The 15,809-nt window shown below is 35.0% G+C and overlaps 1 protein-coding gene across 1 annotated transcript; it reads left to right on the top strand.

Moving 5' to 3' along the window:
• Positions 1-2,735: 2,735 nt before the first annotated feature.
• On the top strand, positions 2,736-5,869 carry LOC129874602 (plant cysteine oxidase 2-like). Its single transcript, XM_055949908.1, has 5 exons — positions 2,736-3,168; positions 4,110-4,228; positions 4,472-4,634; positions 4,841-5,068; positions 5,446-5,869. The coding sequence occupies exons 1-5, from the start codon at positions 2,988-2,990 to the stop codon at positions 5,550-5,552; spliced, it is 798 nt and encodes a 265-aa protein (XP_055805883.1). The 5' UTR covers positions 2,736-2,987; the 3' UTR covers positions 5,553-5,869.
• Positions 5,870-15,809: the final 9,940 nt, after the last annotated feature.

Below are 15,809 nucleotides of genomic sequence, written 5' to 3'. Positions count from 1 at the left end.
TTGAGTCTGGGTATATGAAGGGGGCATGTTAGAGTGAGATAAAGTCTCACATTGATTGATTATCTATTTGTGTGGACTTGGTAAATCTTTAGATGACATATCTTGACGTATGTTTGCGCTCTTCAAATGTTTGATTTAACGAACGTCAAGTTACTTCAGATCAGATTTTTCTTTTCAGAGTTGTTTATATGGAAAAAGAGTATAACAATAATATAAAATTTTAAAGACTACATTTAGTCTTTATTTGAATTGCTTGTAGCTGTAATTTACTCTCCTTATCTCAATTTATAAAAATCTATAGTGTTTTAAAATAAAAAATTTATTATTTTTTTCGTAACCGAACTATAAAGGGGGCTGGCTATAATGTAGTGCGTGGCATTGTTTTTCTGTCATATACTAAAAGGAAACCTAGAAATACCGGCCGTGGCAGGTCAAATGCGATTATATCCAAATGGATGAGTCACGTCAGGAATTATGGATGACACGTTGCAGCAGTTAAGATTTGATGATGACGACATAAAGGCAGAAAACCAGAAGTTGGAGAAGGTAAACAGTTCTGGTGATGTTAGCAGTAGACGGTGGTAGTACATTGTATTTTGCCCTACACAATTCCCAATAAAATTCCCATTTCTAGCATGGACAGGATAGGCATGGCCAGCTTCTCCTCTTCCATTCCTAATCCACCTAGAAAGGAAAAACAGGTATATATTAGTTGTCGAAAAAGAATTTAAAATATTTTTAAATTATGTGAAATTGAATAAAAATATCTTCTATTAATAATTTGATCTAAAAATATCTTTATCATCAATATCAATATCCTTTTCCGTGTTGATAATGAAGGACGAAAAAACAGTGATGCATTGAGAAGCTGAATATAAGGATAAATAAATAGTAATAAATTTTTGAATGATTTTTAAGACGCACACTCTGTAATTACTGCATAGGCAGATCTGCAGTGAGATTCACAAAATGTTGTGACGTGAAATGATCATAAATACATTTTTTTTTAATTGCACGGTAACCACGTTGAGGTGAAAAATTAAAATCAAATAAAATTTCTACTTCAAATTATTTTAATTTATTCACGATTTCATATACCTTAGTAGTGTTATTTAAATAGTTTGCCTTCGTTACTTTGTGATAAATATGAAGTAAAGCGAAGCGAAGGCATTAAATACTAGATAATTTTTCCCTTTTCTTCAACATCTCTCGTTTATATAACTTTAGTATTCGTCTGCGGAGTTGAAGAAAATTAAAGGGATTAATATACAATTATTGTAATTTGTAGGTATGTATATTCCTTTCGTTTTTCTTTGTGTTGCCTAACAAGCAGAAAATGTTTCACACGTTTTGCATGTAATAACTAATAATAAAATATTATAGAATCAAATATCGGGGGAGATAATTGATTGTAGAAAACCATATCCTCCAAATAATTGTTTAAAGCTATGCATATTTTTAATAAATAATCATTTTAGGTTAGGTATTGTATCAGAAACTGAGGAAGAACACAAGAATTGAAGCTGTGGCAAACATTCAATGTATATAGACAAAAAAGAAATGACGGTTATAAAGTACATAGGATGACTAGGTTCATACCCTCATTGTCTAGATCACTAGTACTATTTACACCTTGTCTGGATGGTTGTTACCCATTATAGTGTATTGTATTATATTAATTGTTAGTTTAAATATAATATTTATATTTATTGTTATTTTAAATTATATTGTATCGTATTGTTTAAATTCAATATTAGGTATCGACGAAAAGATCCATTTTATGTAATGATTTATTTGGTGTGTTTGCGTCGTTATTTTAATATTTTTTTTTATTTTGTCTTTATTTTTTATTTAATAATTATATTTCATCTTTTATCCTGCCTTTTTTATAATAACTCTACTCTGTATTCAGCTTTTCTTGTAAGTTTTATTATTCGAATCATTAATGTGTGACATTATATAATAACGAAGAACGGTACAATCTATCCAAACACCGTATATATTTACGATACATTATGAAACAATACATAATAACCATCCAAATAAAGTGTTAAATAATTCGTCTTCAAAAAAGATCAATCTTACCTTCGTACGTAATTAAACATTTTTATATGTATTGTATGCGGAGTGTACTTTTATGCATAAATGCAAAGCCGTCACAAATTCAAGATTGCATATTGATTCAAAATACTTATATTTAAATTAATTAATATGTATCATATAAAAAATGATAGATCAAGATTCATATTTCTGTCTCGTTGGTCATTATTTGAATTGTTTATTCCTATCGAAGTCTATGAATACTTGTGTTCTAAGCTCTTAATAAAGGGTTCATTTTGTGTACATCTCTCCATTGTATTCTTAATTTTTCAAATAAAACACAATACAATTTTATTAAAATGAGGATTAAATCAGAACATAAAATTATACTTACAATTCAACGGGAAAAAAATATTTGATAGTTAAAATTTACTAATTTAATTAATTTAATTCATGGCATGTACGATTGATTTTAAAAAAAAATCAATTTTAAAAACTTGATCTTGAACCTTCTGATTAGAATTACGAAGAAAATACATTCATCTTAATTTCTTTATAGGTAAAAAAAAAATAAAAAAAATTGACCAAATGGTAGACAAAAGATTAGGGGGGTGAAGACAATCTCAAAAGTAAAGCGGGGGTGGGGGAAGAATAAAAAAGAGGATAAATAAAGAAAAGAAAACAAAAAAGGCATAGCCCATAGGAATTCCAGGGAATAGCCCCTGGTTTTTGTTTTTCCGCTGTATGAAACTCATTTATACTCAGTCAAGAAGAGACAATTTATCCTTCGAGCATCTTCGAATTGTACCCTTAAAAATTGCACATAGTAAATATCAACAAGTTCTAAGCATATCCTTTTCCCTGTTTTGGTTGATACTTGTTTTTTCGTAATTGCCCATTTTTAGTTAAAGAGAAGGTGATTCAATTTGAAGTTGTTAATACTAGGGATGAGGGTTGAGAAAAATATGATTGAACGAAGAGGCAAGGAGTATAGCGATTCGAAGAAGAACCGGAGAAGACAGAGGATGGTTCAAAGACTTTATGAGACTTGCAAAGAAGCGTTTGCCAATTGTGGTCCTGGAGTTGTACCATCCGCTGAAAAGATCGAACTTCTCAAGACAGTTTTGGGTATGCATTTCTTTTCCGTTTGTTGAATTGCTGTTGCCTCATAAATTTGGTAAAGTTTCACTTTCCTTTTTGCTTTTATACTAAAGTACGATATTTGAGTCACAAGGTACAAGGTGCATGATCTGGCATCCTGATTGTTTTCTGATTTACCCTGGGTTCTTTTATTTCCATTTTATAATGATGACAACCATTATTGAGATCGGTTTAATTCAATTCCAAAGTTATCAACATTTTCTGCAAAGATTCAATTTTTGTGATCTTTAAATTACAAAAGGCAGGGAAGTAATGCAGAAAGATGAAGCAGAAGCATGTCTTTCTCTTCTTTTTATTACTATTAAATTGGGGGCGGGGAAAGGGAAATGGGGGAGGAGATCATAAGATGGAATTGAATCCTCACTAACAAGGTGAAAGTTCAGATTGCCTCAACTGAGCTATCAAAATAATTAAAAGAATTGAACATTTTGCTTTATTGGTTTTGTAGCTTTGTTACCAGACACATAGAACATATAGTTCAATGTTGTGGTGGTTATGGTTGGACATTACGTTGAGAATTTTGATTGATGATATCCAATTTTAGCACGACAGAATCTGGTTACCTTTTTTTGTTCTCTCTCTTTGAGAAATACTTTGCTATTTGAGGGTTTTATGAGGACTATGTAAATGTTTGGATATATATAACTGTTATTTCTTTCTATATTTGGTGAGTACTACTATTTTCAGATTGTTTTCTTGCTACTAAGAAGAGAAAAAAAATAATTCTTTGATTGGAAAATAACTGCTACACTTTTTTTCCCCTCTAGTTCAATAATTTATCTTGCTTTTGATTGTTCAGAGGTGACCCGATAATTTACGAGTTTCTAGTTTGTTTTGACGTGAATGTAAAATTTCCCCTTTGTTTTGATTTAAGACACATTGTAAGTACTTACTCGTATGGTTGGCAGATGCCATGGCTGAAGCAGACGTTGGCTTGAGACCGAACATGCCATATTTTAAGTCAAAAAGATATGACAGACCTCCTAAAATAACATACCTGCACCTCCATGAGTGTGATAAATTCTCGGTAAGTGCATTGTTTCACTCCAAACATACTTACTCACTATCAACTTATCTTGACTTAGAGATTTAGTGAGTCGAGAATATATATTAAAATTATCATGGTTTTTATAGAGATAAGTCTTAAGTCTTACGTGCAACGTCATTTCATGCATTACCGTTTCACTATAATGAATCTGCAGGCTCTGTATGTTCTTCTCTTCAGTGTTTTCTTTTTGAGGCTTATAAAGATCTTTTGCTTCTTTGGCAGATTGGTATCTTCTGTTTGCCCCCATCAGCTGTCATTCCACTTCATAATCACCCTGGAATGACCGTTTTTAGTAAGCTTCTTTTTGGAGAAATGCACATAAAGTCGTATGACTGGGTGGACAACCTCCCTGCTGAACCAAATCCAATTGCTAGGCCTTTAGATGGTAAATATTTTTAGCTGGAGATTGCTTTGTTGAAGATGTATATAGTCTTTTTAAATCTTGCGGTCTTAAATTTGTTGCATAAGATGTTGTACTTGAAAACCAAATCCAATTGCTTTCTATTTTCTTGCATACCATGTGTATAACAGATGTATTTTAAAAAATCGTATCAAAGGGGCCTAACTTGTTGGTGATTATTTCCTTATCAGATGGGCTTGGGGATTCTACTGGAATTCGTCTAGCAAAAGTGAAGATGAATTCAGTGTTTAGAGCTCCTTGCAATACCTCCATCCTATATCCAGCTGATGGTGGTAATATGCATTGTTTCACAGCAAAAACAGCTTGCGCCGTGCTAGATGTGCTTGGCCCTCCATATTGTGATCCTGAAGGTCGCCACTGTCAATACTACTATGACTTCCCGTTTGCCAATATCTCCGGTATACTACTTGTACTTTTTCGTCCTTCATTTTAATGGAGCACTAGTGTGTGAATTGTCGAAGTCCTTGGTAAAAGAAGGTCCATTTACCTTCATTAGTTGATGCCTTTTTAAGTAGTAACATTGAGATTTGATTCTCCAAATTGTTGCCAGATGGGCAGACAGTTCCCAGAACAGTTAAGAGAGTGTTTATAAAATTGGCAACTTGTTTTTTAATCTATTTCTGGGATCACATGATCAGACAACAAGAATCTCTGTTACCTTTTTTTTTGACAGGGTGTTTTGATAAATATGGTAAATTGATTTTGATTTTGTACTTAAAAGGACATTTTATATACGGACTAGCAAGTTCAATCAAACGTTTTTTGTCCATTTCAGTGCCTGAGGAACAGAAGGGTGGCTATGCATGGCTGAAAGAGAGGGAGAAACCTGAAGACTTAACTGTAGTTGGAGCATTGTACCAGGGACCAAAAATGGTCAAGTGAATTATCCCCCACCAAGAGAATTTCTGTGGATGATGACGAAAGTAGGCAATGAAGCAGAACTAAAAAAAGAAACTCTTTTTTTCCTTTCTTATCCTTCTTTCTCTTTGTTTTCCTCCTTATTTTTTCTTTGTTTTCCCTTCTTGCGGTTTGCTAATGTACATATTCAGACCGGAGGAAACAAACGAAGGTCATGGCGAAAATTTGATGCAGTAGTGGTTTTTTTCTTAAAAACAGTTAATATTTCTGACATATGGTTATGTTTTAGCATTTGTATACCCGGTAAAATGTGCTTGCAGATAAGTAGTTCAGGTTTCCTAGATTTACTTCAGAAACTTTTGCCCTGGAATCTGAATATGACAGTAATAAGTGGGCTGGTTCAAGTGGGGTTGAGCATTCTCGATAAGTGGAAACACTATTTTTGTTTTAAATTATGAGCGACAATGTAAAGCTAGCTTACAAGTTCAGAATTGTCAAACAAAGAGATCAATTGTCCATTCTTTTTTTGATTTGACTCTTCTTAATACTCTCTTGTACGTATATTGGTTGGTGAACAAACAATTGGGATGAGTCTGATTATAAATCCTTTGCTTCTAAATTAAATTTGCACATGCACGAGATGTCTAAATGTGGACATGCATGAGATCGGTGTTGAAGAATAAAAAAAATTTCACACTAGTGATTAATAATATGGGGGGTCTTTTATAAAGTTTGGGCATGTTTGGGGAGGAAGCACCACAAGTTTGATATGACAAATAATATGAAAATAAATTGGACACGAGAATTTTACGTGGAAATTCCTCTAACTGATAGAGGGGAAAAACCACGGGTAGAAGGATCTCACTATAAAATATAGAGTACACTGCTCTCAAATACAAGGAGAAAACAACATTTAACACTTCTCTCTTGTAAAAGGAACAACTACTGAAGAGGACACTCAAAACTATAATATTTATCTTGGTGTATAACCCTTTTTGTATTCTTACTCTCTCTTTCTGGGATTATCTAAATGAGGGCAAGACGCCCTCTATTTATAGGAGAAGAAAATGCGTAAGAAAATTACGCGTTTAATTTTATACGCGTTTTCTATCAACGCATTTGTAGGCAGCATCTTTTGTTGACTCTTCATTTGCATTTATTGCGGCTGCACAACAGCCTTTGTTGACTCTGCATTTGTTGACAGCTCCACAACAGTCTTTGTTGACTCTTTCATTCTCCCACTTGAAGATTTAATTGAGAATCAATTAAGTCTTCACACCATACTTTCTACTCATTTACTCCAATGTTACGTTTCTTCTAGGCCAATAGAAGATCGACACCATATGAACTTATTACTGTTGATCGGCTTTGTAAATATATCTGCTAGGTTGTCATTAGTGTGAATTTTCTGAATATCCACACTGCCTCCATCCACCTTCTCACGAACGAAGTGATACTGAACTCGTATGTGCTTTGTCCTTGAATGGAATGCCGGATTCTTTGCAAGATGCAAAGCGCTCTGACTGTCACAAAATAAAGTAACCTTCTCTTGTTTGTGCCCGAGCTCTGACAGTAACATCTGCATCCATATTGCCTTTTTGCTAGCTTGTGTAGCTGCTACATATTCTGCTTCCGTCGTAGATGTAGCCACGATAGATTGCAGTTTTGAAACCCAGCTTACAGCTCCTTCAGCAAGAGTAAACACATAACCTGTGGTGGACTTGCTTTTATCAAGATCACCTGCATAATCTGAATCAACATAACCTTTAACAGTAACGTCTGATCCTCCATAACACATTGCAACATCTGAGGTACCCTTGATATATCTCAGGATCATCTTAACAGTATTCCAATGCTCTCTATCAGGATTAGCCATATATCGACTAACCACTCCCATTGCTTGTGCAATGTCAGGTCTTGTACATATCATGGCGAACATTAAACTTCCCACTACTGATGCATACGGTACTCGAGACATCTACATCCTCTCTGTTTCATTGCTAGGACTCATACTTGAGGATAACTTGAAATTAATAGGAAGTGGGGTAGAAATTGACTTACAATCTTGCATCTTGAAGCGTCTCAAGATTTTCTTCAAGTAGTTCTTTTGAGAAAGCCAAATCTTCCTATTATTTCTGCCTCGGTGAATTTGCATCCCTAGAATCTTGTTTGTTGGTCCCAAGTCATTCATTTCAAACACCCTAGCCAACTATGCCTTTAAATTTGTGAGCGATCTTTGTTGGTGCCTGCTACCAACATGTCGTCAACATATAACAACAAAATAATAAAATCGTCATCACCAAATCTCTTGTAATAAACACAAGGGTCTGAACTATGTCTGTTGTATCCAAGACTTATAATGAAGGAATCAAATCTCTTATACCAACACCTCGGCGTCTGTTTGAGACCGTATAGAGATTTGTTCAACTTACAAACCAAGTTCTCTTTTCCCTGTTCTTCAAAACCTTCTGGTTGGAGCATGTAAATTTATTTTTCAAGTTCTCCATGAAAAAATGCACTTTTGACATCTAACTGCTCCAAGTACAAGTCAAATGTAGCACACATCGCTAGGACCACTCAAATTGTTATGAGTCGAACCACCAGAGAAAATATCTCATTGAAGTCTATACCTTCTTTTTGAGCGAATCCTTTCACCACCAATCTTGCACGATACTTCTCCACTTGATCATTACCATTGCGTTTGATCTTGTAGACCCATTTGTTTCCAATGGCATTCCTTCCTTATGGTAATTGAACAAGATCCCATGTTTTATTTTTATGAAGAGCTTCAATTTCTTCTTGCATTGCTGCCACCCACAGAGATGATTCTTGGCCTTTCCTAGCCTCGTAAAAAATTGAAGGCTCTCCATTTTCTGTTAATAGACAGTATGCAATATTGCTCTCCTTAGAATAATTTGAGTGCCAAGCTGATTCTCTTCTCTCCCTAGTTGACCTTCGAACTTGTGGAGTTTCGATCTCAGTTTGCTCTTGTTCTTCGTGCTCTGGTGCTGCTTCAGAAGAAACTGAAACTTCTTCAATTTCTTCAACTTCAACTATAATAGTCTTTGATTTTTCTTTTGATGTGCTACCTTCTTTTGCTTGTATCTTATTTTCAACAAACACAACATCCCTGCTAATTACCACCTTGCGGGTTGTGGGATCCCACAAGCGATACCCCTTGACTCCATCAGCATACCTTAAGAAAATGCATTCCCTGAATTTTGGATCCAACTTTGATTTTTCTTAGGTGTTGTACATAACATAAGTAGGACTTTTAAATATATGTAAGCGAGAATAATCAACTGGTTTTCTTGCCCACATCTTCATTGACGTTTTCAGATCAATTGCGGTTGATGGTGACCGATTGATCACATAACAGACGGTTTTGACTGCTTCTTCCCAAAATGGTTTTTTGAAACCTGTAGTTGCCAACATAGCTCTTGTCCGTTCCAACAAGGTTCTGTTCATCCGCTCTGCTACTCTATTTTGTTGTGGAGTATATGCCATCGTGAACTGTCGTTTAATACCTTCTTGTTTACAGAAGTTATTAAATTCATCACTAGTGTATTCTCCTTCATTATCTGTCCTCAAACACTTGATCTTTTTCTCAGATTCAAGTTTCACCCGCGCTTTGAATTCTTTGAAAATTGGAAAAACATCTGCCTTTCTCTTGATTGGATACACCCAACTTCTCTTGGAGTAATTGTCGATGAATGACACGAAATATTTCGCTCCTCATAAGGACTCCACCGGTGCTTGCTAGACATCAAAGTGGATCAGATCTAATATTTTCTTGCTTTTAGCAGAGGAACTGCTAAACTTCAGTCTTTTTTGCTTACTGGTAACACAATGCTCACAAAAAGGTAGTGAGACCTTTTTGAGCTCGAGAAGAAGCTTTTGCGCAGCAAGAATCTTCAAACCTCATTCCGATATATGGCTAAGTTTACGATGTCATATTATCGTCGATTCTTCAAATGAACTTGCTGACGCGGTTAATACTTCTCCTTCTTAGTGTGTTTCACCTTTAAGCACATATAGGTTTGCAGCAAGTTTTTCCGCTTTCATCACTACAAGTGCTTCTTTGGATATTCTCATGACTCCACCATGAGTCTTATACGAACATCCATTATCATCTAGTTGTCCTAAAGACAATAGATTCTTCTTCAAGTCTTTTACATGTCGTACCTCTTGGATGGTGCGAACCGTGCCATCATACATCTTTATTTTGATGGACCCAATACCAATAACATCCAAAGCATGATCGTTTCCCATGAACACAGACCCTCCTGAGATAGGATTATATTGATGGAACCATTCTCTCCGGAATGTCATGTGCTATGTTGCTCCTGTGTCCATGATCCAGACATCAGCAAAATGTTTTTTGCCTTCATTATTTGATATTGTCTCACTACATAAAATATCGCCATCATCCGAGGTATATGCAACATTCCCTTGAGCATTTGATGGCTCAGGGCGTTCACTATTCTTTTTGAACCGATAATCTTTCTTGAAATGCCCTTTCTTACCACAGTTGTAGCACTTGATATTCTTCTTACTTCTTGATTGAGATCTGCCATGATTGTGACTCCCACTAGGGCCACGTTCCATTGGTCTTCCTCTCACCATCATCAAAGCTTCAAGACAGTGACTGCAATTTCATCGAAAACTGGACTGTCTGTATTGTTCGTTAGGTTGATGATGAGTTGATCATACGAGTCAGGCAGACTTTGAAGTAGAAGCTCCGCACGTTCAGTCCCCTCTATTTTGCAACCCATTATTGTAAGTTGCGAAAACAGAGCATTCAAAGTGTTGATGTGTTCAGTAACCGACATGGACTCTGCCATTCGAAGAGTATACAATCTTCTTTTTAAGAAGATTTTATTATGCAAAGACTTGGCCTCATACAACCCTGTAAGAGTATCCCATATTTCCTTCGCCGTCCGTTTTTCCGCCATACTAGACAACAGTTGATCAGCTAGTGCCAAGTGTAAATCAGCAACTGCGTTGTTTTCAATGTCGTTCCACTTGCTGTCATCAACAAAGTCTGTGGGCCTGCTTTCAATTGCATCTAAGTAATTGTCCTTTCTCAATATCGCTTTTATTTTCATTTTCCACAATGAGAAATTAGTCCCATTGAATTTTTCAACGTCAAACTTTATTGTACTAGACATTGTTATTTGCTTCACATCCTTCTAGATCATTTTTGAATATTTTTGCGAACAATCGTGACAAACTATACCGTCACCAAAATTTACTATTCACGTGAATAATACTATTCACCGAATTTTACTATTCATGAAAATTTACTATTCACGGATAGTATCTTCACATAAAACAGACAGAATAACCGAGGGCTCTGATACCACTGTTGGGGGGAGGAAGCACCACAACTAAAGTTTGATATGACAAATAATATGAAAATAAATTGGACACGAGAATTATACGTGGAAACCCCTCTAACTGATAGAGGGGAAAAACCACGGGGTAGAAGGATCTCACTATAAAATATAGAGTACACTGCTCTCAAATACAAGGAGAAAACAACATTTAACACTTCTCTCTTGTAAAAGGAACAACTACTAAAGAGGACACTCAAGACTACAATATTTATCTTGGTGTATAACTCTCTTTGTATTCTTTCTCTCTCTTTCTGTGATTATCTAAATGAGGGCAAGAGGCCCTCTATTTATAGGAGAAGAAAACGCGTAAGAAAATTACACGTTTAATTTTATACGCGTTTTCTGACAACTTTTGTTTATCTTTTTCTACGCGCATGTTTTGTTGACTCTTCATTTGCATTTGTTGCGGCTGCACAGCAGCCTTTGTTGACTCTGCATTTGTTGACAGCTCCACAGCAGGCTTTGTTGACTCTTTCAGGGCAATGTTATCTTTTGGGGTGTGGGTTAAAGTTCAAAACTTAATTTTACATAATATTAAAATCGGATCTAAAAGCTAACTTATATGGTGGGAGTTGCCCAACTTCAAATGCTTAACAGTGTTTACCACAAATGATTTATTTCATCACTCTCATCGATAAGAAACATTTTTTTTTAAAAAAAACTTATAATTCATAGAAATTAGATGAGACCTATACACTGTACACGGGTGCGGAATTAGTACCTCTGTAGATTCGGTCGAACTCAGTGATTTTATTTAAATAATATATTTATGTTAATAAATTTATTTATATATATATATATATATATATATATATATATATATATATATATATATATATATATATATATATATATATATATTAATATATATATAATTTTGAACTCACTTATTATTACTTAAAATCGTTATTATAAAATTTAGAATCCATAAACGTACCAAAAAGAAGAATGCGAGAAGTTGATATTCTCCAGATTTTACTATAAACCAAGTAGTGGGATGAAAAAAAAGCAACAAAGCCATGAAAATACCCCTTATATCAAAGATAGGACATTCTTCACCTGGTCCTTAATAGCCTTTTCAAAGTCAACCTAACGTTCCTAATCGCAACTGGAAAGAAAGCTTGTTTTTCGTTGAGCTAAGTGCTGAACCAGAAGAGATTGCTCAGGATCAGTGTTTGGATAACAAAGCCGAGGAGGGTGTAGTCAAGAAGAGAACTCCCGAGGAGAGTGACTTAGGATGAAGAGTATAAAGATCTTCTTCATCGATAACAAGCCTTTCCTTTCTTCATAAAAGAAGAGAATCTAGCTTTCAACAGCGTAGAACACATTATGAGAGATGTTGAAGGGGGTTGGTTGCTCCGTTATATGCATCAACAACAACAACAACAACAAACCCAGTGTGATCCCACCATGTGGGGTCTGGGGAGGGTAGAGTGTACGCAGACCTAACCCCTACCTTAAAAGGTAGGGCGGCTGTTTCCGAAAGACCCTCGGCTTAAGAGAGAAGAAACAAGGGAGGAGAAACAAGGAAAAACAAGACATAGGTCAGTAAAGCCAGGCATATAACAGACAATATAAAGATATGAATAATGAATAATGAATAATGAATAGTGAATAATGAGAGCGATAAAGCGATAAAGTCAGGGTAGGAAAGATCGGGGATAAAGGGGCATTAACTACTATAGATAAAATAGGATACCCAAAGTAGACTGGGCCAACTAATATAAGCAGTAAACCCATGCACAATCCTATGTTAAGACAAATGAGCGCGACTACGACTACTATGGAGAACCGATCGGCCACCTAGCCCACTATCTTAGTCTGAGTCCTCCATAGCCTCCTATCTAAGGTCATGTCCTCGGAGAGCTGCAACTGTGCCATATCATGTCTAATGACCTCTTCCCAATATTTCTTTGGCCTCCCTTTGCCCCTCCTGAAACCGTCCATAGCTAACCTCTCGCACCTCCGCACTGGAGCATCTGTGTCTCTCCTCTTCACATGCCCAAACCATCTCAGTCTCGCTTCCCGCATCTTGTCCTCCACCGATGCCACTCCCACCTTGTCTCGGATATCTTCATTCCTAATTCTATCCATCCTAGTGTGCCCACACATCCACCGCAGCATTCGCATTTCCGCGACTCTCATCTTCTGGACATGAAGTTTCTTGATTGGCCAACACTCTACCCCGTACAATAGGGTCGGTCTAACCACCACTTTGTAGAACTTGCCTTTGAGTTTTGGTGGCACTTTTTTGTCACACAGCACTCCGGAGGCGAGCCTCCATTTCATCCACCCTGCACTGATGCGGTGTGAAACATCGTCGTCGATATCCCCATCTTCCTGTATAATAGACCCAAGGTATTTGAAGCTTCTTTTCTTTTGAATGGCCTGGGTACCCAGCCTCACTTCCCCGTCAGCCTCACGTGGCAGGCCACTGAAACTGCACTCCAAGTATTCTGTCTTGGTCCTACTCAATTTAAATCCTTTAGACTCCAACGTCTGTCTCCAGCCCTCCAGCTTGTCGTTAACTCCGTTGTGAGTCTCGTCAATCAGGACTATGTCATCCGCGAACAACATACACCAAGGCACCTCACCTTGTATTTGTCTAGTCAATTGATCCATCACCAGGGCGAATAGAAACGGGCTAAGAGTCGATCCCTGGTGCAACCCCATCGTAACAGGAAAGTGCTCCGAGTCCCCCCCTACCGTCCTTACCCTGGTCTTAGCTCCATCATACATGTCTTTAATCGCTCTAATGTATGCCACAGGTAAACATTTCGCCTCCAAGCAACTCCATAGGACCTCCCTTGGGACTTTGTCATAGGCCTTTTCTAGGTCAATAAATATCATGTGTAAGTCCCTTTTCCGCTCCCTATACGTGCTAATGGGAAAAGAGATATTAGTACCCTTTATTTATTCTCCTATCTATACTTTTTTGTATCTATTTTATTTGGATTATCCACTCATTTTGTCTTTCAAAAAACCTACCGTTGTGGAAATATTGTTAATATTCTTTTATTTTGAATTTGTGAAAGTCTAGCTTTGCCTATGATCGTACACGATTGTCTTTTGGATACATTGTATACTGTAGTTACATTAAACACGAATATATCAGCACAACTATCAATTAAGATAATTATAATTAATGTCTCCGTTGTGGTAACAATTAAGAGTAAATACAGTCTGATTAATGTGATTACAAGTTACAACAAATTAGAAAGCTTGTACATCATATAACCTAACATGGCTTAAGTCAGTGCATCTTTTCTGCAATCCTTTTAACACGTCTACATACTTACCATACAACATCTCAAGTGTCCATTTTGTCTCATTTTATGTAAATAGTATTTTAATAGAATCTCGTGGTCAGGTCATTTTTTGGACTCTGCGTATAGCGGAAGTTTTAGTGCACCGGGCTGCCCTTTTGCCTTTTAGTATTTTAATAGAACACGAATTTTTACAAAAATCTTTGATAGGTAAGTAGAATATGTATAAAGTATTATTAAACGTTATTCTCTCGGGGGTCGTTTGATTTGGATACAAGTTATGATGTAATTAATTATGTTGGGATAAGTTATGTTGGGATAAATTATGCTGAGATTAGTTATGCTGAAAAGAGTTTTTGTTACTTGTTTGGTTTGTCATTTTCAAAATTATATTCATTGCATAATTTCTAAGAATAAGTTGTTTGTTTACAAAAATACCCTCCACCTTATTTAGTTTTTTTATTTTTGCATTTTCTTTGCAAGCTTTAATTATTCATTCTTAAAAATAATTTTTTCATCTTATTTAACTTAAATATTTTTGTGTATGTATTTTCATGATTGTACCGTGTGTTTTTAAAATTAAAATTTTATCTTATTTAACTTAAAAATAAAACTTCCATCTTATTTAACTTTAAATAAATTTTCCATCTTATTTAACTTAAAAATAAAACTTTCATCTTATTTAGCTTAAAAATAAAACTCCCGTCTTATTTAGTTTAAAAATAAAACCTCCATTTTAAGTTTATTAAAGTAAAATAAATTTTATTATTAAAATTATCTACATTTTAAAGTTAACTACATTTTAATTGGTATATAAAATATAATTTTTAAGTGAGCAATAAGCTATTTAATTAAAAATATGCAATTTAGTAGTGAAGTGAACCTTATAAGAGAAATCAAAATATAAATAAACATAAGAATTAGACAAATAAATTCAACTTATAATATATTAATAAATAGAAACTCTATTTATAAAATGTAATTTTTAATAGAAAAATATATTACCATAAAAATAACAATTTAAGGTTGTGAATGTTATTATAAATGCTGTTAAAAATTAGGTTAATATGCATGAATATAAAAAGTTGTGTATAAAAGAGAGTTTAAAGGGGTATTTTGTTATTTTACATACTTTATCCCAGGATAAGTTATCCTGGGATTACTAATCCACACTTAGGGAGGGAAAACTTATCCCAGTACTAATTGTTAGTCCTGGGATAAGTTATCCCATCCTTTACAACCAAACAAGAAATTTAAGGGCACTTAAAAGTTATCCCGATATTAAACCCTCTTATTCATCACACCAAACGATCTCACAGTGTATAGTGGTTAGAATTCCACATATATATTTTCATTTTCGTCTTCAAGAATAAACTTTTATGTCAAAATGACAAAATAGTCCCAATAAATCATGGTATTATTAATGCTAAAATAGATATGATAAGATTAAGGCCTAAAACGTCCATAGATTTGACCTTTTTTTTTTTTGGAAATAATAGTCTAAGGTTGTTTCAAGTGAGCATTTCTTTATCAAATTGATTCATTATTTCAACTTCAAGATCGAAAAATATAAATTTAAATTTTTTAAATTCTTTTCAAGTTTTCACTCTTTTTTT

This window comes from Solanum dulcamara, chromosome 11 (assembly GCF_947179165.1).
Source record: "Solanum dulcamara chromosome 11, daSolDulc1.2, whole genome shotgun sequence".
Taxonomy (NCBI): Eukaryota; Viridiplantae; Streptophyta; class Magnoliopsida; order Solanales; family Solanaceae; genus Solanum; species Solanum dulcamara.
Note: the sequence above shows the minus strand (reverse complement) of the source record. Positions and strands in the feature narration are given on the sequence as shown.

Excerpts from the sequence above, each read along its gene's own strand:
- LOC129874602 (XM_055949908.1), top strand. The coding sequence starts at position 2,988 with ATGAGGGTTGAGAAAAATATGATTGAACGAAGAGGCAAGGAGTATAGC. Across the intron at positions 3,169-4,109 it reads ACTTCTCAAGACAGTTTTGG|ATGCCATGGCTGAAGCAGAC; the intron begins GTATGCATTTCT and ends TATGGTTGGCAG. Across the intron at positions 4,635-4,840 it reads AATTGCTAGGCCTTTAGATG|ATGGGCTTGGGGATTCTACT; the intron begins GTAAATATTTTT and ends TTTCCTTATCAG.